This window comes from Pteronotus mesoamericanus, unplaced genomic scaffold (genome assembly GCF_021234165.1).
Source record: "Pteronotus mesoamericanus isolate MK-2021 breed Mesoamerican mustached bat unplaced genomic scaffold, CSHL_Meso_final scaffold_705, whole genome shotgun sequence".
In the NCBI taxonomy this organism is placed as follows: Eukaryota; Metazoa; Chordata; class Mammalia; order Chiroptera; family Mormoopidae; genus Pteronotus; species Pteronotus mesoamericanus.
In genome coordinates this window covers 8,067,913-8,091,178 of record NW_026555326.1, presented here as the reverse complement: position 1 = coordinate 8,091,178, position 23,266 = coordinate 8,067,913, and the positions used below count along the sequence as shown (strand labels likewise).

At 38.2% G+C, this 23,266-nt stretch overlaps 1 protein-coding gene across 1 annotated transcript in view; it reads right to left on the bottom strand.

The window, feature by feature from the left end:
- Positions 1–23,266, bottom strand: part of COPA (COPI coat complex subunit alpha) — a 54,440-nt gene that overhangs the window by 11,811 nt on the left and 19,363 nt on the right. The window contains exons 9-17 of the mRNA XM_054563117.1: positions 19,036–19,171; positions 18,175–18,257; positions 16,426–16,576; positions 15,386–15,452; positions 14,420–14,495; positions 12,197–12,279; positions 11,388–11,527; positions 10,746–10,831; positions 10,492–10,630 (exon numbers count right to left, since the gene is read on the bottom strand). Of these exons, the coding sequence (XP_054419092.1) occupies positions 10,492–10,630; positions 10,746–10,831; positions 11,388–11,527; positions 12,197–12,279; positions 14,420–14,495; positions 15,386–15,452; positions 16,426–16,576; positions 18,175–18,257; positions 19,036–19,171 (961 nt within the window). The remainder of the gene's footprint in view (positions 1–10,491; positions 10,631–10,745; positions 10,832–11,387; positions 11,528–12,196; positions 12,280–14,419; positions 14,496–15,385; positions 15,453–16,425; positions 16,577–18,174; positions 18,258–19,035; positions 19,172–23,266) is intronic.

The window sequence follows — 23,266 nt, the reverse complement described above, 5'->3', positions numbered from 1 at the left end:
AGTTCATTATAGCATTATTTGCAATAGTCATGATTTGGAAGCAGCCCAAATGTCCATCAGTAGGTGATTAGATAAAACTGTGGTGTACTTACACAATGGAATACTATTTGGCCATAAAATAAGAAGAAAATTTTATCCTTTGCAACTCCATGGATGGACCTGGAGAACATTATACTAAGTGAAATAAGCCAGTCAGAGAAAGACAAATAGTATATGATTTCACTCATATGTGGAATCTAATGAACAAACTGAACTAACAAACAAAATAGAGACAGACTCATAGATCCAGAGCAGACTGACAGCTCTGGGTTGTGGTTGGGAGGTGGAGATCAAGCAAAAAAGAAAAAGGACATGGACCACATGCAGGTAGAAGATGAATGGGTGGAGTTGGAAGAGGGTGTAAGGGGAATAAAATAGTAAGGGAAAAATACAAAAAAATAAAACAAAAATACAACAGAAAAATTCAATGAAGGCAAAAGGTGGATAAAACTGATAAACCTTTTGTGAGACTAATTAAGAAAAAAGAAAAAGGCAATAGGAAAGAAAAAGATTTCTACAGATCCTACAGAATAATCCTGAGAAAAATATAATTTACTAAAATTGACGAAAAATGAATAGAAGACCCCTACAGTCCTGTAATTGTTAACAGAATACACTGACTCAGATTTTTTTTAAAAAATTCTCCTATAAATAAGCCCCAGGCCTGGATGACTTCACTGGCAAATTCTACCCAACATTCAAGGAAAACTGAATTCCAATCTTATACAAATTGAGAGAAAAGAAGAAGGAGGTATATATTTTGCCTATTTTTTCAAATAAGCACAACCTCAATACCAAACCCTGACAAGGAAAAAAGAAGGGGGGAAATCATAGGCCAGTATCTCTCTCTCTCTCTCTCTCTCTCTCTCTCTCTCTCTCTCTCTCACACACACACACACACACACACACACGCACGGATAAATCCTAAACAAAAGTATTAGTAAACTAAAACTAGTAGTATTTGAAAAGAGTTAAACATCAAGAGCAGGTTAGATTTTGTACCAGAAATACAATTTAATTCATTATATTAATCAATGAAAGGAGAAAAATTTTAGATGCAGGAAGGTGCCTAATAAAATTCAAGAATATTCATTTAAGACATAGGAAGGAAATTCAATAGGTAAAGGGTATTTAAAAATCTACAGCAAGTTTGCGTAATGCTAATATACTGAAAGTTCATGCTTTAAATTGGGAACAAGACAAGAAAGTTTGCTACAACCATGTTTATTCAACATTGTGCTAGAGATCTTAGTCAATGCAGTAATACAAGAAAAATATAGCCCTGGCCAGGTAGCTCAGTTGGTTAGAGCGCTGTCCTGATATGCCAAGGTTGTGGATTTAATGCCTAGTCAGGGCCCAAAGAACCAACCAATGAATGCATAAATAAGTGGAACAACAAATCAGTGTTTTTCTCTCTTCCCTCTCATCCAACCTTCCTTCCCTTACTCCCCCGTCCTTTCCTCCCTCCCCTTCCCCTTTCCTCCACCCTCCTTCTCTCCCTCTTCCTTCACTTCCCTACTCTCTCTCACCCTTTCTTTCTCTCTAAAGTTGATCTCCATTCAGGGCTCATATAAGAATAAACCAATGAATGCATAAATGAGTGGAACAACAAATGCATGTCTTTCTTTCTCTCCCTCTCTCTCTCTCCCCCTTTCTCTCTCTCTCAAATCAATCAATAAGTTTTTTTAAAAAACAAAAATGTATAAAAGTACAAGTACTGTACTCACTCCTCTCAAGACCACTTCAAAATTATGACTGAACTAGAGAACAAACATCGTTAAGAACCACCTGAAATCTAGCTGAACAGAAGTCCTATAACTAAGGATACGCAGAAGCAGCCACATGGAGAATGGTAGGAGGGGCAGAGGCACAGAATGCGCTGGTCCCACACCCACATGTGGTGGTTAAAAACCAGAAGAGATATCTTGGCTGCAGCAGTCCCTTCCTGAGGAGTGAGGGATCCCAGTTCGATACCATGCTCCCCAGACCAGGGTTCCAGTGCTGGGAATAGAAGTCACCGCAAATTCTGGCTGGGAAAACCAGCAAGGATTATGGCTGAATGAGACAAAGGCCTTTTGGAGTCCCAGGCATTCCTCTCAAAGGGCCCACACATGGATTTACTTAGTGACCAACTCAGTTGCTCTGAGCTCCAGAGCTGAGGCAGCCACTCTAAGAGCACCAGGGACATACAGGGAGAAACTGAATTGTCTGGATGGACAGCTTTCTTCCAGACAGAAATGCTGGCAGAACCACTGTTTCTTTGTTGAACCCTCCCCAACACAGCCTGCAGGAACAGGCAGGAGCCAAGTATGAAGTCTCCATCAGCATGGTTAACAGTGTTGCCCCATCCTGGTGATTCCCTGAGACCCTGCCCCACCCAAATTGCAGGCCCACCCAAGTCTCTTCCAGTGGCTATCTAAACAAATGGCCCATCTCCCCAAGCATAGTAGACTTTCCTAAAATTTCACAAAGGTGCACAAACCCCAAATAAAAACATCTGGTCTTGGTGTGGCCCATACCTCTTGCTAAGCAACCCCAAGACTGACATTAGTGGCAGCCAGCCTTTGTTTGCAGTTTCGCCTGTCCCAGGTGCCTCCAAATCCAATACAAGTGGCAACCATCTGTAGATCACTCTGTAGCTCATACAAGTAGTACTGGGCAAGGCACAGGCAGCAGCTGACCTTGGCCTGTACCAGAGCACCCCCAAAAAGGCCCCAGAAACAACACATTCCAGTGGCCAGCTTCAAACCACACCAGAGCACCACCCAATCCTCCACAAACAACAGGTACCACAGCCTGATGAAAGGAAATCACCCTCTCTGGGTTCAGACCCCGTACAACAGTTCTTCCATTGTAGTCATGGCCATTCCCCAAAGCCAGTCAGCCTGAGGGTCAACCCCTCCTACTGATATGCCAACAGCAATCAAAGCTCAAATACAAGAGAAGGGCATGCACAACCCACACAAGAAACATCCCTGGAGCACCTGGTTCAGGTGAATAGGGTGACTGCTCCACTGAGACTCACAGGACACCTACTACATAGGGCCACTCTATAAAGACTGGAAGACACAGCAGATCTACCTAGAATACATAGAAACAAACACAGGGAGTCAATCAAAGTGAGGAGACAAAGAAACATGTCACAAATTAACAAAATAAAATTCCAGAAACTAAACTAAAAATGGAGACAAGCAATCTACCAGATACAGAGTTCAAAGCACTGGTAATAAGGCTGCTCAATCAACTAAGGGGAAGAGTAGATGAACTCAGTGAGAACTTTAACAAAGAGATAAAAAACATAAAAATGGAGATAAAAAAGATTTTTAAAAAGTCAGAAAGGAAAAATACAATAACTAAAATGAAGATTACATTATAGGAAATCAACAACATATGAGATGAAGCAGAGAATCAAATCAGCAATTTAGAAGATAGCAGAAAACGCCACATCAGAGCAGGAAAAAAAAAAAATCCAAAACAACAAGACAATTTGAGGCACACCCAGGGCCACATCAAGCACACTGATGTTCACATCATATGAATGTCAGAAGTAAAAGAGAGAGCGAGCAAGGGATTCAAAACCTGTTTGAAGAAATAATGATGGAAAACTTCATTAACCTGGCAAAGGAAATAGACTTACAAGTCTAGGAAGGAGAAAGAATCTCAGACAAGATGAACCCAAAGAGGCCCACAACAATACACATAATTAAAATGCCAAAGGTTATGAACAACCAAGAATCTTGAAAGGAGCAAGGGAAAAGCAGTAAGTTACCTATAAAGGAATGCCCATAAGACTGACAGCTGAAATCTCAACAGAAACATTTTGCAGGCCAGAAGGGACTGGCACAAATTATTCAAAGTGATGAAAAGCAAGGACCTACAACAAAGATTACTCTACCCAGCAAGTTAAAATCAAAGAACAAATAAAGAGCTTCCCAGCCAAGATAAAGCTAAAGGTGTTCATCAACACCAAACCAAGAAATTACAAGAACTGTTAAAGGAACTTCTTTAAGAATAAGGAATAAAGGTCAAAGATATGAATAATAAAATGGCAACAGGTATGCTCTCCCCATTTGAAGCACGACTGTGCCTTCCCACCTTTTTTCCCTGGTGTGCTCTCTCTCTCTGGAGTGTGCCTACACCTTTCCCTTCCCCCAGGTGCATTACCTGTGCCTTACTCTCCCCTAAGCTCAAAGTGCCCTTCTTTTGCCTTTGAACTTATTTCCTGAGCCCACACAGCCCAGCTGGCTCCTCTTTCTCTACCTCTGTTATTTCCTAAATAAGCTTTCTCTTATAACTGGAAAAAAAATGGCAATAACTACATACCTATCTTCAGTTACTTTTTGATTGGATCAAATTCTCCAATCAAAAGACATAGGGTGGCTGAATAGGTAAGAAAACAAGACCTTTACATATGCTGCCTCCAAGAGGCTCATTTCAGGTTGAGACACTCAAACTGAAAAGGATGGAAAAAGATATTTTATGCAAATGAAATGAAAAAAAGATAAGCTGGCATAAAAATACTTATTCAGATAAAATAGATTTTAAAACAAAGGCTGTAACAAGAAACAAAGAAGGACCAAGTGACTTCCGATCAAGATGGAGGCATAAGTACACACAGCTCACCTTCTTGCACAAATACAGCAAAAATTACAACTAAACTACAAAACAAATATCACCCTGAATCATCACAAAATAAAGATGTATGGAAGTCCAATACCCACGAATTAAAGAAGTCACATTCATCTAGATAGGCTGGAGAAGTAGCGACAAGGAGATGCGGAGTGGGCAGTCCCAAACCTGCATGTGGTAGACAAAAGTCGGGTGGCATACCTTGGGAGCAAGAGATCCCAGCCCCACACCAGACCATCCAGCCCAGAGTTCCAGTGCCAGGAAGATAAGTCTCCATAACTTCTCTCTATAAAAACCAGTGGGGGTTGGGGTGGCAGAAGACACTGTGGGATTCTCAGGCATCTCCTCTTAGTGGGCAATGGACTTAGGATTTAGGCAGACTCACTCCCTCTAGTATCCAGCACTGGAGCTGCGGCAGGAAGGGCACATTGGCATAAAGGGAGAAACTGAAGTGTCTGGCATCAGAGCAAGTGCCAGGGGACAACTTCCTCCCAGACAAAATTCCAGAGGCTAGGCAGCAGCACTGTCCCCTTTCTGAGCCCTCCCTCACACAGAGCCACAGAACAGCAACACTATATTGGAGACTCCATCAACCAGGTTCACATGGGTTGCTGTACCCTGGCGATACCTAAAGCTCCTCCTCAGCCAACTTACTGGTGCAATTTTCTACAACAGGCTACGCTACTAAGTCAGGGAGTCAAAGCAGCTCTACCTAATACATAGAAATAAACCCAGGAAGACTGCCAAAATGAGACAAAGAAATATGGCCCAAACAAAAGAACAGAACAAAACTCCAGAAAAAGAGCTAAACAAAATGGAGACAAGCAATCTATCAGATGCAGAGTTCAAAACACTGGTTATTAGGATGCTCATGGAACTCATTGGATACTTTGACAGCATAAAAAAGACCCAGGCAGAAATGAAGGTTATATACTAAGTGAAACCAGAAAAATTTATAGGGAATCAACAGTGGAGTGGATGAACCTGAAAATCAAATCAATGATTTGGAACATAAGAAAGAAAAAAACATTCAATCAGAACAGAAAGAAGAAAAAAAAATACAACAAAATGAGGACAGATTAAGGAGCCTCTGGGACAACTTCAAATGTACCAACATTTGAATCATAAGGGTGCCAGAAGGAGAAGGGAAAGAGCAAGAAATTAAAAACTTATTTGAAAAAATAATGAAAGAAAACTTCCCTAATTTAGTGAAGGAAATAGACATACAAGTCTAGGAAGCACAGAGATGTCCCCAACAAGATGGACACAATGAGGACACACCAAGACACATCATAATTAAAATGCCAAAGGTTAAAGATAAAGAGAGAATCTTTAAAGCAGCAAGAGAAAAGCAGAGTTACCTACAAAGAAGTTCCCATAGGAATCTCAGCTGATTTCTCAGAAGAAACTTTGCAGCCTAGAAGGGACTGGCAAGAAGTATTCAAAGTGATGAAAAGCAAGGACCTACAACCTACATTACTCTATCCAGCAAAGCTATCATTGAGAATGGAAGGGCAGATAAAAGTGCTTCCCAGAAAAGGTACAGTTAAAGGAGTTCATCATCACCAAGCCATTATTATATAAAATGTTAAGGGACTTATTTAAGAAAAAGATCAAAACTATGAACATTAAAATGGAAATATATTCACAACTATCAACAATTAAATCTAAAACACAAACTAAGCAAACCAGTAGAACAGAATCACAGATATGAAGGCCATTTCGATGGTTACCAGTTGAGAGGGGGGAGAGGGAAAATGGGGCAAAAGGTGCAGGGATTAATTACAAATTGGTAGGTACAGAGTAGATACTGGAATGTTGAGAACAGTATAGGAAATGGAGTAGCCAAAGAACTTATATGTGTGACCCATGGACATGAATAAGACGATGGCTGGAGGGAGTCGGGGCGGGGGGTCCTGGATGGAGGGGGGCAAAGGGATAAAAATTGGGACAACTGTAATAGCATAATCAATAAAATATATATTTAAAACATAGAAGGACCCAGAAATTCCACTCTTGGGTATTTAACTGAAGAAACTCAAAATACTAATTCAAAAAGACAAATGCATCCCTATGTTCACTGCCACATTATTTACAATAGCCAAGACATGGAAGCAATCTAGTGTCCACCAGCAGATGAATGGATAAAAAAGATGTGGTACCTATATACAATAGAATATTACCCAGCCACAATAAAGAGTGAAATTTTGCCATTTGCCAAATCATGGGTGGACCTAGAGGTTATTATAGTAAGTGAAATAAGTCAGAGAAAGACAAATACCACATGATTTCACTTAGATGTGGAATCTAAAACTACAATATAAATGAACAAAGAAAAAAGAAACAAACTCATAATACAGAGAACATTTTGACAATTATGAGATGGGAGGAGTATTTTGGGGGTGTGTGATAAGGGAAAAGGATTAAGATGTGTGAATTGCCAGTTATAAAAACAGTCATGAGGATGCAAAGTACAGCATAGAGAATATAGTCAATAATAATGTAATAACTATGTATGGTATCAGATGGGTACTAACTTATTGGGGTGATCACTTAAGTTACATAAATGTGTAATCACTATGTTGTATATACTTCAGATTAACATAATATTGTACGTCAACTGTAACTGAAAAATAGAAACAAATAAATTATTAGAATTAATGAGTCTAGCAGCATCTTTGAAATAAAATCAATTTAAGAATTTAACTGTATTTCTAAATATCAACAAAAATTAGACAATAAAATTTTAAATGGGTACTATATATTCACAAGTAGCAGGAAAATGTATCAAGTGCCTAAGAATAAACCTGACCAAAGAAATGCAAGAAGAAAATTATAAAACTTTACTGAAAGATGCTTCAGAAGACCTAAGTAAAAAAGAAATGCTACCATAGCACATTCACAGATTAGAAAATTTAACCCATGGACATGGATAACAGGATGGGGATTGAGTGTGGCAGCGGGGGTTGGGTTGGGTGGAGGAGAGTAAAAGGAGGAAAAATTGGGACAACTGTAAGACAACAATAAAATATTTAATGTTTAAAAAAAGAAAATTTAATATTGTAAAGATGACAATTATGCCCAAAATGAAATACAGATTCAATGTGATCCCTACTAAAATCACAGATTTTTTTTTTTTTTTGCTTTTTTTCTGTGTGTGGAAGTTCACAAGTTGATTGTAAAATTTTTACTTTTTCAAGAGAAAAAATTACTGAAAACTTTGTCTTTTAAAGGCAAAATAAGTTTGGAAATAGCTTAATAACTTTAAAAAATAAAATAAAATGGGAAAGATTTGAAGACTTGCTTTATCAGAAGTGAAGGTTTATAAATCTATAATACTTGAGGTATAGAATCAGATCACAGATAGGCAACAGACCATACAAAACAGATCCTTATATTTGTGTATACATGATTTATATATGACAAAGATGGTACTTCAGAACTACGGGGAAAAGCTGGTCTTTTCAATAATTTCAAAAAATGACAATAAATGGGACAGCTGGATGTCCTTATGGAAAACTGTGAAACTGAGTCCCTTATACCTCAAACCGTACACAAAAATCAACTTCAGGGAGATAGACACAGAAATAAAAGGTAAAACTATAAAGTTTCTACAAGAGAATATAAAAGAATGCCTTTATTATCTTGAAGTCAATAAAGATTTCTTAAGTGATAAGATTCATAGATTCAACTACATTAAGATTAGGAACTTCTGTTCATTCAAAGATATAAAGAAAGTCAAAAGACATGCCATGGAATGACAGGAGATACTAGTATCTGCAACACACAGCCCTGACAAAGGACTGATATTCAAATATAGTTGACCCTTGAAAAACATGGGTTTGAACTGTGTGGGTCTACTCATACACAGATTTTTTTCAATAAATACTGTAAATGTGTTTTCTCCTCCTTATGCTTTTCTCAATAACATTTTTTCTTTATTTTAAGAATACAGTATGTAATACATATACAAAATGTATGTTAATCAACTATTCACATTATCAGTAAGGCTTCTGGTTAATGGTAAAGTATTAGTGGTTAAGTTTTGGAAAGTCGAAAGTTAAATAAGGAATTTCAACTTTGTGGAGGATGGGGTAGGGGGTGGGAGGGGTGTGGTGCTCCTAACCACAGCCTTGTTCAAAGGTTAATTATGTATAAGGAACTCCTAAAAATTAACAAAAATAAAGGAGAAAAAGCTTGAACAGAATTCATAGAAGAGGGAATCTTGATGCATAGGCAAATGAAAAATTGCTTACTCTTACTGGGAATCAGAGAATAGCAAAGTAAAATTACAATGAGATACTGTTACACATCCACCAGGCAGACAAAAGTAAGTCTGAAAAACACAACAATGAGCCAAAATTTCAAGCAAAGAAACTTTTATACAATGCTGATGGATGTGCAAAATAGTACAACTGCTTTGGAGAGCAGTTTCACATTACCTAGTAAATGTAAAGATATGCTACCCTATGACCCAGCAGTGTCTGCTACGGGTAGACACCCAAAAGAAATATATGTGCATATGCAACAGAATAAATGTAAAAGAATATTTATATTTTTTATCACTATGTTGATAAAACTTTATTAAATACAGTATATATTGTGCAAAAGCAAATCCTATTGATGGACTTTAGGAAAGTTCAGTGACTCTCAGAACACACGTATACTTTTGTCATTTTATTATTTTATTTTAGGTCCTAATTTTTTCTAGTTTTAATTTTACCACTGTATTCACACCAACACTCTTCAGTGGTGTAACATCTCTTGAGGTAAGTAGGGAGCTGGTTTTTTCCATAGCCCTCAGTTTATAATAATAGGTCCAAGTTTTTATTCTTTCAATTTGAAGTATCTTTATGACCTATGATTTTTCTCAGTGAATGTCCCATGTGCTCTTGAAAAGCATGTGTTCTGTTGTTGTAAAAGAATGTGTAAAAGAACATTGTTCATAATAGCCCAAAACTCGAAATCGTTCATATATCCCTCAAGAGTAGAATAAACTGTGGTATATTCACATAATGGAATATTATACAATAAATACATTAGAGCCACATCATGGATGAATGAATCTTAAACAAAATATTGAACAAAATAAGCAAAACATGAAATAATATATTCAGTAGGATTTCATTCATATGGTGTTCAAAACCAGGCAAAATTAAATTATATTTTAAGACACACACTGAGTGGTAAAATTGCAAAGAAAAGCAAGGAAAAAATCACCGTAAAAGTCAGAATAGCCCTGACTGGTGTAGCTCAGTGGGTTGGCGTCATCCCACGAACTGAAAGCTTACCTGTTGGTGGTTGATTCCTAGTCAGGGCACATGCCTGAGTTGGGGGATGTGAGGGCAACCTATATATGTTTCTCTCACACATCAATGTGTCTTTCCCTCTCTTTCTCCCTCCCCTCCCCTTTTCTAAAAATAAATAAATCTTTTTTAAAAAGTCAAAATAATGTTATTTTTGGAGAAGGTTGTGATCAATAACAACTGTGTGGCAAAGGGCTTCTGGGGTGTCAGAACTAACTGTTCTATTTCTTGACTTAGGTAGCAGTTATACAAATGTTTACATAACTATTTGCTATTCTATATATATATAAAATCTACATAATTTTCTACATTTGTGTCTTATTTCACAATTTTAAAAGAGTTAAAAAAAGAGTGCTCTGATGCCCCTATCACATATTATGCCTAGCACATATTTGCTACACAGAGCTTTTCCACGAATAAAGTTTAGGGAGGAGTTTGGTTACATCTCTCGAGACAGAACAGTGATTTCAAGAAGCCAAACTCCCATTCTGTATCTTACAATAAATAATTAACTTACCCAGTGGTGACAGCATATTTGATGTGGTTGCTTGTGGTATAGATAAATACCCCACTCTCATCCCAGGCCCCACTCTTGACACGAATGTTCTCATGAATGTTACACAGAGCCTCCAATTTGCGGTTACAGATCACAATGGCTGTAAGAGGCAAAGGGCATGAGTGCTCTGCTGGATACGGCAAGTGAAGGAGACTTGCAAGGATAGGAAGGGAGGAACTGGTTTCCAAATCAGGGTGGATATGATGAAGACTTACCGTGTTTGGCCAGTAGTGCTACATGGGACATGTCTGCTGACCAGATAACATATTTCACTTTGGAAATCTTCACAGATGCCAGAGTTCTGGGGCAGAAAGAGGACAAAAATAAGTAGACTCAATTCTTTTGTCCCAGGTTATGATCTAACTTCTTCTCATCTCCAAATTAATGTGAACACTAATTTCTTAAAATAGTACCAAATAAACATTTTCTGTGTTGTAGCTCAACATTCTGGCTCACATTGGACAGTTTCCCTTTTCTCAACTCCCTTATTAATATAGTAATACATGGCCTTATTCTCATGTATTAGGAATTTCTGTGTTATCTGTTTTTACCACTGGACTATATATAAGTTCTTTTAAATACAGAAATGGTTTTTCATCCCTGTGTCCCTAATATTCTAAATCCCAAGAGCATTCTTTGTTTAGGTTAGTGCTCTAAAAACAAATAAGCCCCTCCCTGTAATGTTAATGTGTATATTAAGGGTGGTGAGTGATTGGAGAAGGAAAAACGTAGCTTGGAGTTACTGCACAAGAAGTGATCAAGCCAAGAGGCAAACTCACTTGGGGAAAAAAAAAAAGTTCCCACTAAGGATGCCTACTCTCCCCCTCTAGGCTACTTAGGGGCACTTGACATGTTACCGCTTCTGCTGTACGTCAAAGAGTGTAATGGATTCTGCATCTCGAAGAAGGAGGTTGCCTGTGCCAGCATAAAAGATCTCATCACAGTTGGGCACCTGAACTTTCTTGGTGATTTCATTCTTCAGATTCTTGATCAGAAGCTGAAATGAGTATTAGAGGAAGGCTTAAGAGAAGTGTGTGTATATAAGATGACAAGAGCTGACAACATCCCTCAGCCATTGTTCTTTAGCTTCAATAAACGAAGTTGTTTATTTTCCTCTCCCAATCAATCAGCTGTCTAGGTAGACTCTCCGATTAAGATTCTCTCCAAGGGCCCTGAGAGCCCGTTTTTTTAATTTGAAATATCCTGAGAAATCCAACTAAAGTCTTAATTCCTTAATCAACCAAAGAGAGAAAAAAATGCTTCCGGGCTTAAGTTTGTTAAATATTTTCTTGAGAGAGCTTTATTTATCTTGTTTAGGACCTATTATAATTTAAGTACCAAAGGAGGTAGTAGGATAAGGAGGAGGAGGGTCAACTTCACAGCTAGCCTACCTTTTTCAAATTTGATGTTATCTCCTATGTTGTCAAGAGTGACTTTAGCTTGGTTCTTAAGCCCAGGGCCACAGTAACCCAATTAAATCAATTTTAAGGCCATTTTTCCACAGGGGGATCAGGATAAGGCTAAGGATAGATGTAGAGCTGACACACAAAAATCACAGCCGCCCAGAGGCAAGGGTGGGGGGAGAGGAGAAGCTCTTTATTCTGCAATACGAAGGCCACTGCCACCACACTCCCCAAATAAGTTTCCCCCTTAAGTCTTAACTCACCGAGTGCATCCGATCTAGGACAGCAAACCGATTTCGAGCAACCCAAACAGCTGTCAGGCCCGAGGACCGTTTCCCTTCAGGAGCTGAGAAGAACAAAACCAAAGGGCGGGAGCATGTGGTGTGCCTCTGGCAGGTGACAGAGTCAGGTGCCATGGAGCTGCCAGTCTTGTTGGCTGCCATCTTGGCTTTGCCAGTTCAGCTGCTTCATAACTAATTCAGCCATAACCGGGGGCTATTGTCAGTGACTTTTTCCCACCAGTCCCCTCCAAACTCCAACCTCTACCCCTGCCAAGCCTCTTTTCTCTAGGCCAAGTGACTGCATTTCAGCCAACAGCAGTTACTGGCAGAAGGACTGCCCATCTTGGGAGACAGCACACTCCATCAAGCTAACGAGCAGAGCCTCACTGGCCAAGCTGTGGCACACTGCAAGCAGCCTGTTGGTGTCATAGGACCTCCTATCTCAACAAGCTGCAGTAGAGACAGAGCCCCCTCCCCAGGATACAGCTGCTCTGCTGCTTTTAACATGTAAATGTAGACCTCCTAATAGAGGAGGGTAGAGCAGAGCACTCCCAACAAAATCTACGCTGGGCAGTATTTAACACCAAGCTGTTGCTCCGTAAGTGCCAATTGATCATTCTCATTACCCTGAAGGAAATTACAAAATGTTCCTCAGTTCCCAAACATTTCATAGGTTGATTAGGATTCGGTATGGGCATTCCACTCTCTGGAAAACTTCAAGGAAGATACACCAAAGGGTGTGCTGCATATTCTCTTTATATATTAGTATCAGCAGAAAACTGGACAGAATGTGCTGGCCAGCTGCTTTGTACATTTCTGACACTTGAGGATGACAGGCTAGTTACAAAACTAATTCTTAGGACAATCAACACTCCTAACTCTCGAGAGGCAGGGGAATCTCACTATTCAAGCTTTTGCTCTTCTTCCTCTCTGCTGTCTACCATTAAAATGCACATTTACGCCTTTACTAATCATCTCCCTCAAAAGATGAAGAAGAGACAGGTAAAGCAACAAGAAGACAAAATTAAGATATTTTAAACTCTAATCATTATAAACACATGGGGAAAAAAAACAAGGGAGTGGGTAGGAAGGGACTAAATCACAAAATCCAGTCAGAAATGGTTCAACTGACTAATTTATGAGAGACTTTGACTTATGGATACCAAAGACATGTAAGTTTTCTCTTTCCTTGCCATAACCACACTTACCTTACAAACCACTTTTGATATGTTCAGTTAGTCCCTGCATATACTGCACAAATCTTTTTTTGTTTCAGTTGCATTTTTACCTTTCTTGAAATAATAAAGCAAAATGTTGTGTGTTTTCTTCCATCTTCAATATGAAAATGGCTACACAAAAATTCACAAATTTTAATGTATTTTTTTAAATGCATGTTGATATGGCAGCTGTCACAATACAATCTAACAAAATTGTTTCAAATGAACTTAATGACAACTAAGCACTACTAGAGCCATCTTACAGGAAAAAAACAAATGAACTTTTTGGTCAATCCAGTATTTCTCAGAATTTGTTGATGGGGTCTAAACTATTATGAAAGCATGCTAGTAAAAGTGGGGACTCAAGGAATAAACCTGGCCTATAAACTAACTGGAAGAAATGCTCTGAAAAGAGCATTAGCAAGACTCAAATCTATTCTGATAATGTTTTGTCAGCAACTTCTAATATTAAGGACATCAACAAGATATGGTGGTACTGGAAGAGGTAGGCAGGGGTCTCAGCTGGATCCTGGTATCCCTGGTGGACTGTGGGGCTGTTAGCAGCCTCATCTTTTTGACATGCAAAAGGAAGCAAAGCGGATCTGGATGTGGAGAGGGGAACATAAATCCCTAGTCCCAGAATGAGACATTGCAAGATTGGAACCACATTTTTAAATAAATGAAATTACCAGGGTGAAAGTCATATCGGCTGACAATAAACCAGGATAACATGCTGTGCTGAAAGAGAAAATGGAGTTTCTAATAACCAAATTATAAAATATATATATCTAGCTAGAGTAATAAAGTGGAAGAGGAACATGAATATTTCACACCATGGTTGTCTGTGATGCAATTGTCAGTGCCACCTGCCACAGCAGTGAGTGATGTGGCCACAGCTTGAGGATGGAATATAAAAAATACAAAAAGGAGTGATGATGTGGGATAGGAGAGCTGGAAATAGAGTTGGGTAGATCAACAGAACACATACCATCAGGATTCTGAGAGTCAGCATCCTTGGGGATGGTGTACAGATCATAGGTACTATTCTCTAAATTGCTGGCTCTCTGTAGAAGGAAAAAATTAAACTGTGAGAGGTACCCAAGATAAAAGTTTATTCTGACAGAGAAAACAGTTATGATTACACAGACAACATGAAACTATACATTTCTCACTCTTCACCCAGATAGAATTTGAATGTCCCCATAGCTAAAATCTATAGGGCTTATTGCCAAAGAACTCAGTATTCCTGTCACTTCATTTTTTTTTATCCTCCAAATATGCAGATATAATTAAATGAAAGCAAGCACTGCTGTGCAGTCCATAAATTAACAGACTAAGACCCTAATAATCTGGTGCCCCACTTGCTTATACTCATCAACTTAAAAGTCTGTTTGAAGGGGGAAAAAGACATTAAAGAAAATTGCCAGGAGGAAAATATGGGACTGTTAGACGTTGAAAAAGAATTGGGATTAGACACTAGAAGTTATATGGGGAAAGACAGGTTTTCATTCTTTCTAACTGTGTAACCAGGACACTAAAATTAAAACATCATTTATTTTTTGAATTGTATGGCAAGAAATGAGGATGATTTCTACTTGACCCTGAAGGCAACTGCACTGAAAGTAACTCCTCTCAAAATCAGCTTTATTACTTTCACTCAAATGAAAGGATCAAGATAAGCATCTCTTTTCCCTAAGATATAGCCTTAACCATTCTCTCAAATTACTTTACATGATTTTGATCATTCATCTTGATTCTTCATTAAGTTTAGGTGTTAGCGTTATGAAAGATATGTTCACAAACCCTTAAGATGCTTATAACAACTGAAGCCTACTTGATTTGAGCCCCTGTTTTGTGCCAGTTCTCTCAAAATGACCAATAAATGCACTAGCAATTCCTATGGCACAGGAAAAAGACCTATGAGAAATGGGCAGGAGCACTCAGAATTACTTACTGTACACAGTAGGACTGCATTTTCTGCTGGATTGTATGACATATTGAACACTGGAAACTTGGAACCACTAGAAATACATATTAAAAAAAGAGAAAATAGGAAAGAGGCATAAGAATAGAAGAATTATTCCTACATCTCCTACTTATCTAATCTTTGCACATATTCTCATCACTTTTATAATTAGGAATAAAATAAATAATGCATCTATTCTCTTCCTTCCCTTAAGGCCTGGGGCCTTCCCTATCTCAGCTTTGAGCCAACAGTTTTTTTAAAAAGCCAACCCTAAAACAAAAAAAAAAAAATTAATTAAAATAAAAATAATAAAAAGCAAACCCTACTACAAGTCAAATAATTCAACAGAAAGTAGGGTTAGCACTACTGTAGTAAGTGGGATTTGTTCTCCTTGGGTACAAATTCCTTCACATAACTGCGTGGATGCCTCAGAATTAGCATGAGATGTTTCCGGTAAATTTTTCCTGTTCACATAAACCCATCTTTTTATTGTAGTCATAACAGAGGGTCATTATCGGGCCCTCATGACAAAGTTTGCCACCATGAATGTTTCAGCACGATGATGGCTTTCTAAGAGGACAGTTCCTTTTGCCAGGCATCCCAGAAGTCATCATATCTTCAGAGTTTAAGAGTTTCCAGAGACATATTTCTGGTTTAGAGTTGCATAAATTTTGCTAGAAAGTAAAGAAGAGTTACAGAAATGCCAAACAAAGGCAAAAAGGCCTATCATCAAATTGGGCTACTCTCTACAAGGAATCTTTCTCTGGTTTGCAAGAGCTGGCAAAAAATGTAGTATGATTTCCTGTCCACAGGGTCACTAGCATTCTCAACAGAGGAATTCCCATTTCCCTACTGGCTACCTTCTTGCCCACCATATTCCTGGGGTTTAAACTGAGCCGCCTCAGCCAATGGGAGTTCCATTCGTGACAGGAGATGAGATCCAAAATGTTGTTAAAAGAACAGAGCTTGGTTTGTGGGTTTCATATCATAGTGACAGATGGGAAGGTTTGAAGGAAAGTCTGATTTACCTCCGCAACTGCATCACAGCTACATCTTTAGAGCTGTTGAAATCCAACTGACGTAAGAATCGGTCCTTGACATAATGCAGCATATTGCCATGAACAGCATAGGCTGGCCTTTCCCGTTCCAGTTTAAACACAATCATGCCACCATCATGGCCTGGGGCACAGGGAGAAAAGAAGAAATTAGCTGTAGGCAAGAAACAAAGCTGGAAACAGGAGATACACAAGGATAAGGGTTATATATGTATGTATGCTTTATATGCCTAAGTTATGATTTTTGGAATCTTCAAATAAATTTTTGTGAATCCTTTCTGTATTAAGAAATCCTTTCTGTATAAGTGTGTACGTAAGTCCTCACTCATGTAGTTGATAGGTTTTGCAACTTTAAGCAGAACCATGTATAATGAAACCAATTTTACCATAAGCTAATTGATAAGCTAACTTAACAAAGGTTAAGTTCCTTCAGCATCTTAACATTATAACAAAATAATGAACAAAATGATGTTATTTGAAGACCGGCTGTACTCTATGACACTGCTACATTTAGACATGCGCTCCCCTGTGTTCTAACATTTTGTACAAATCCTCATTATAGCACTTATTCTAAACTGTAATTGTGTAGGTCTATCACCCCCATGATGCCATAAGCTCCCTGAAGGCAGAAATTACAATAACTTCCATCCTTCCCCAGTGATTAGCCAATAATAAGAACATAAACATATTAGTTGAACAAATGGATGCTAGTTCTGTTTTTTAAAGATTTTATTTATTTATTTTTAGAGAGAAGGGAAGGGAAGGAGAAAGAGAGAACCATCAATGTGTGGTTGCCTCTTGCACGTCCCTTACTGGGGACCTGGCCTGCAACCCAGGCATGTGCCCTGACTGGGAATCAAACTGGCGATCCTTGGGTTCACAGGACAGCACTCAATCCACTGAGCCTCACCAGCCAGGGCTGGATGATAGTGTTAAAAGCTTTTACACTTCTGTTTTAAACAAATGTTTTGCTTTTTTCCCTACTGGCACTATCCATCTCTTAGAGAAACGTTCAGCTTTGCCCTCCATTCTGCTCTCCACACATAAGCCAGATCACGTCACTTCCAATGGCCTTCCATTCAGAATAACGTGCATAATATGGCCTTGTCTTACTTCCTATACTTAGCTCCTTACTCACTATGTTCCTATTGGAATGTTCTTCAAACATGCTGAGTATCCCTCACACCATGGTCTTTGCTAGTTCCCATACTTATCACTCTTTCTCCCTTACTTTTGTTTAACTTTTCTTCAAAGCATTTTTCACTGTACATTGTTCTACATATTTATAGTTTTATGGTCTATTTTCCTTCACTGCAAAAAAAAAGTTCCATCCAATCAGGGACATTGTTTTATGCTAAAACATCAGCACCCAGACTAGGGCCTAACAACATTGAGTATGTATTTGCTAAATAATGAATAAAACTCAGCTTCTAGCTCCTCAGTCTGAGAATTCAAAGTGTCCAGTATTAGTATCCAAAGCCTCCTAGGAACTAATGGGCTTTATTGTTCAAGCTCTTGGTAAATAAAGAACACTGAAAGATTACTACTCCAAGAAGGTAAGGATAGAGAAAAGGAAAAAAGCCTCAACACATCGCTCTGAGAATTTTATTTCTCCTTGTCATCCTACTATGCATTTACTGGAGACAGAGCTAATGGAGAATCACTCTCAAGTCTTATAAACTTTGAACTAAAACAAGGAAAAAGAGAAAAGACAGCCCTTACCTGCTGCAAAGAGGTTAAGGTTAGGGTGGGCAGCTAGGACCCAGAAACGATCATGGTCCCTGCGGAAGGTCTGAACCCCAGTTCTAAAAAATAAAAGGTGCACAAGCAAAAATATTAATTTCCAAGGAATCATCAGCCCATCATATATAAGAGTATTGAGTGGTAAGTTAGCATGCTGATATAAATCAAGAATAGTATACTACATATCCTAAGTAACAGTAGTCATCATAAATTCTACTAAAAAACAGAAAGAGGAAACTCTAAACTGACCCTACTATTTCCATATTTCAATTTCCCCATATTCATTATAATTTTCTACTATATTGCTTTCATTTCATATTTATTTCTCTACCTACAAAAGAGCATGCTTAAATTTACAGAAGAAGAATACACATGGAAATTTCTATTTGATGGAACATTTGTAACTGTTAGCTAATCTCTAGGTCCTTTCAAGTTTTCATAATACAGGCACACCTTATTTCATCAAACTTCACTGTATTGTGCTTTGCAAATACTGAGTTTTTAACAAAATGAAGGTTTGTGGCAAACAAGCATCTAGCAAGTCTATTAGCATCATTTTTACAACAGGCTCTGAAGATGGTTAATATAACTTTTATATGTACTGGGAAACCAAAAAACTTGTGTGACTTGCAGTATTGCTACATTTACTTGATTGCAGTAGTCTGGAACTGAAGCCACAGTATTCCTAAGGTATGCCTGTATATGATCTGACTTCTCTACATGCTGAAAACAAAGAGAAACAAACACAAGAATGCTAATTTAATTTTTTAAAAGACAGAGGGTAAGAGAGAGAAAGGGCCTTTCCCTGCATTTGGTCTTACAACATCAGAATCCCCTTACCGCTTGGACATATCCCAGACTCGGATACTCTTGTCCTCAGAATTGCTGAGGATCAACTCTTGGCGAGGGTGGAAGACAGCACAAGATACATTGTTGTAATGGCCCCTGCAGGTATCAACCTCCCATGCCTTGGATTCTGAAGGACAAAAAAGAATTAGGTCATCACAACTTCCAACTATTTTAAGTTTGGGATTTGGAATTATGAGATCCTCTAACCAAATATGAGATATACTACATAATACAAAATTAGCAACTTCTTTCTAATAGGGCAATTTTCTTCATTTTTAAGCCTCTGAATCTTTACATATTTCTTTGGTCTTTCATTTTGACCATCCTATCAATTACAGCCCCTCTTCTTCATCATTCTTTATTCCCTGATCCTGTTTTACCTGTCACTAGCTGTCATTAGAAAATATAAACTTCATATGGCAAAAGTTTTATCTGTTTTAGTCACCGTTTTATCTCCAGAGCCCTGAAAAATGGTTAATACAAAGTAGGTAATCAATAAACATTTGCTGAAGTGATGTCAGAGGAATGAGAGTGAGAGATCCCCTTTGTTGTTCCCTTAAAAGTTTCGATAATTTGAGCCATAGTTCAACAAAGAATTCCTTGCTTAATACACAAACGTATCTGACGGATCCATGCATTGAAACATCTAGAGGTGGGCAAGTGGGAGCGAACCAGGGAGGCAAAAAGGGAGAAGAGCAGATAGGAGCCACAGATGCAGCCCTGCAGCCAGGATATGGCAGAGCTCAGCCTAGTCAGAGAAAAAAATCAGGCTGTGGCTGGTACTCCTTTTAGCCTGGAGGAGCAACTAGATTTAGTAAGCATTCCTGCAGAAATGGGCAATACAAGTTGCGGCTGAGTCCAGGGACCTGGGCAGGGTCAAAGCACAGAGATACAGCCTTGGTTGTCTGGCAATTTGCATTTCAGACAGAGAAATAAAGCTACGAGGCCTGGCCTCCTCTTAATCTCTCAGAGCATGCCTCCCTTCACTCCTCGTGTTTGGTTGCAGGGCACATTATCTGCAAATCTAAGAATTGGCACTACAGAATCACTTTTTCCCTGAGTGACAGGTGCACTCTGTGACTAATCCCAGGTTTGGGTGGAGGTGCTAGGGAGATGCGTTGGAGGTCCACTGGTCACCATTATCAGGAAGGCAAAGCGACAAAAGAGGTAGCCAGGTTTCCCCAGATCACCCCAACCCCACATATCATGGCTACACTGCCAGTAGCATATGGTTGGGGAGGATAACTCTGGGATTTCACATATCTGTAGTTATGTCACCAACTATATTCCCTTGTGGGGTGGTACCCTTGGATCAGGATGGCCAGATCACAGGGGAGGCACCCTGTTTCCCAGGGAGCACAGGCTATTTTCCACTACCCCGTGGAGATCTGAAAAGCCAGAGAAATGCAAGAGAACTAAAAAACTTGTGAGTCAGTGCCACCTACTGGAAAACAATAAAAAAATTATTTTTACCAATTTATTAGAGAGGTGCCTCTCATACATAGGTGCCTACACCAAGAAGAAATCCATTAAATACCATGAATAACCAAGGTAACAAGGCAACTCAGAAAGATTATGAAATATCTCCAGAAAACAAATGTAAAGACATAGAAATATTTGACTTAAATGACAGGGAATTCAAGACTGCAGTTCTGACAACACTCAATGAAATACAAGAAAATACAAATAGGTAATTCAATGAGCTCAAAAAAAAAATCAATAAACAAAATGAGTACATTGCTACAGAGACTGAAACTTTAAAACTTTAAAAAAGCAAACAGAAATTCTGGAGATGAAGAGCTCAATAAAATAAATCAAGAATGAACTAGTGAGCATAAGAAATAGAGCTCATCAGATGGAAGGAAAAAATAAGTGATATCAAAAGCAGAAATCTAGAAAGGACGGGGAGGGAAGAAGAGAGAGATTTGAGCATTAAATAAAAGATTGAAAGAGATAAGTATGAGAACTATCTGACTCCATCAGAAAGAGCAATAAAAGAAAATAAGCATACCAGTAGAAGGGTACAGAGAGCCTTTTCAAACAAATAGTTGACAAGAGCTTTCTAAACCTAAGAAAATTAGATCCTCAAATCCAAGAAGTAAACAGAACACCTAATTACCTCAATCCAAAAAGATCTTCCCCAAGGCATGTTGTATTAAAACTGTCAAAAGTTAATGACAAAGAAAGAATTCTCAAGGCAGCCAGGGAGAAAAAAAGAAGTAACCTACAAAGGAAAGCCTATTAGGTTACCATTGGACTTCTCAGCAGAAACTACAAGCTAGGAGACAGTGGAACCAAATATCCAAACTACTGAAAGAGAGATATCACCAGCCAAGAATATATATCCCGCAAAGTTACCCTTTAGCTATCAAGGAGAAATATTTTCCAGACATAAAGAAGTTGAGGTAATTTATCACCAGAAGACCTCTATTTCAGAAAATACTCAAGGGGGTTATTCTACCTGAGACAAAGAACAAAAGGTTACAAAACTATAAGCAAGATCACCAACAAACTTACAGCATAAACAGGCATACTTTGTGAGAACCAAAAACATAAAAGGGGAGAGAATAAAGGATTGGATTTGTAAAGGAGGATAGATACCAGATGCATTCAAAAGAAAAAGGAATACTACCTATGTAAAATTTTCTGTTTCATAAATCTAATGGTAACCACACACGAAAAACCCAAAACTGAGACACATAACTTAAAAAAAGAGGAACACAGAGCATAAAATGATGAAATGCCACCAAACAAAAACAGACAGAAACACAAAGGAAAAGAACTGATAAAGGTGCAGAGCTACCAGAAAACAAAAGATTAAATGGTCATAGGAAATCCTCATATACCAATAATCGCCCTAAATGTAAATGGACTGAATTCACCAATAAAAAGGCACAGAGTAGTAAAGTGGATTAAAAAAACAAAAGCCAACCACATGCTGCCTTTCCGAGACATATCTAAGCTGCAAAGACAAAAACAGGTTCCAAGTCAAAGGGTGAAAAATGATTCTCCAAGAAAATAGTATCCATGGAAAAGCAGATGTAGCTATACTTATAGATGACAAAATGGATTTTAACAAGAAACAAAAATGAACATTTTATAGTGATAAAGGCGACCCTACATCAAGAAGCCATAACACTTCTCAATATATATGCACCCAATCAGGGAGAACTGAAATATATAAAGCAAACAGTAACAGAACTAAAGGGAGAAACTCACAAAAGCACAATCATAGTAGAAGACCTAAATACTCTATTGACAGTTCTAGATATGTCATCCAAACAGAAAAATCAATAAAGAAAAATCAGCCTTAAATGACACATTAGAATGAATGGACATAATTGACATCTATAGAGCCTTTCATCCCAGAACATCAGATTATACATTCTTCTCTAGTGCACATGGAACAGTCTCAAGGACAGACCATATGTTGGGTCACAAAGCTGGCCTCAACAAATTTAAGAATGCTGGAATTATACCAAGCATATTCTCTGACCAAAATGCTTTGAAATTAGAAATCAACTGCAAAAAGGAAGTAAAGAAACCCTTAAATATATGCAGATTAACAACATACTACTAAAAAAATGGCTGGGTCAAAGAAGAAATAAAAGGTGAGAGCAAAACACATATAGAGGCAAATAAGAATGACAATACAACATATCAAAACTTCCAGGGTGCAACAAAAGCAGTAATAAGAGAGAAGTTTGTATCATTATAGGCCTATCCCAAGAAACAAGAGAAATCCCAAATAAACAACCTAACATTACATCTTAAAGAACTAGAAAAGGAAGAATAAAAGCAACCCAAAGTCAGAAGAAAGAAAATAATGAAAATTAATGCAGAATTTAAAAAAATCGAGAAAATAGTATACATAAAATCAATACAACACAGAGTTGCTTTTTGAAAAGATTAATAAAACTGCGAAACCCCTGGCTAGATTCACCAAGGAAAAAAAAGAAAAGACTCATAAACAAAATAAGAAATTAAAGAGGAGAAGCTACCATAGACGTCATAGATGTACAAAGGATCATGTTAGAATACCAAGACTACAAGGTCTGTCCAGAAAAAGTCTAGCCATTGTTAATGTAATGAGAACAGTTAGCCCAACACAGAGGTAACCTGGCAGCCAAAGAGAGTGGACTGGAATGCACGTGCATGAACAATGATTATTTCACTGTAGTAGTCAGTGGGGATGGTAAACGCCACTGCATGAACATGTATA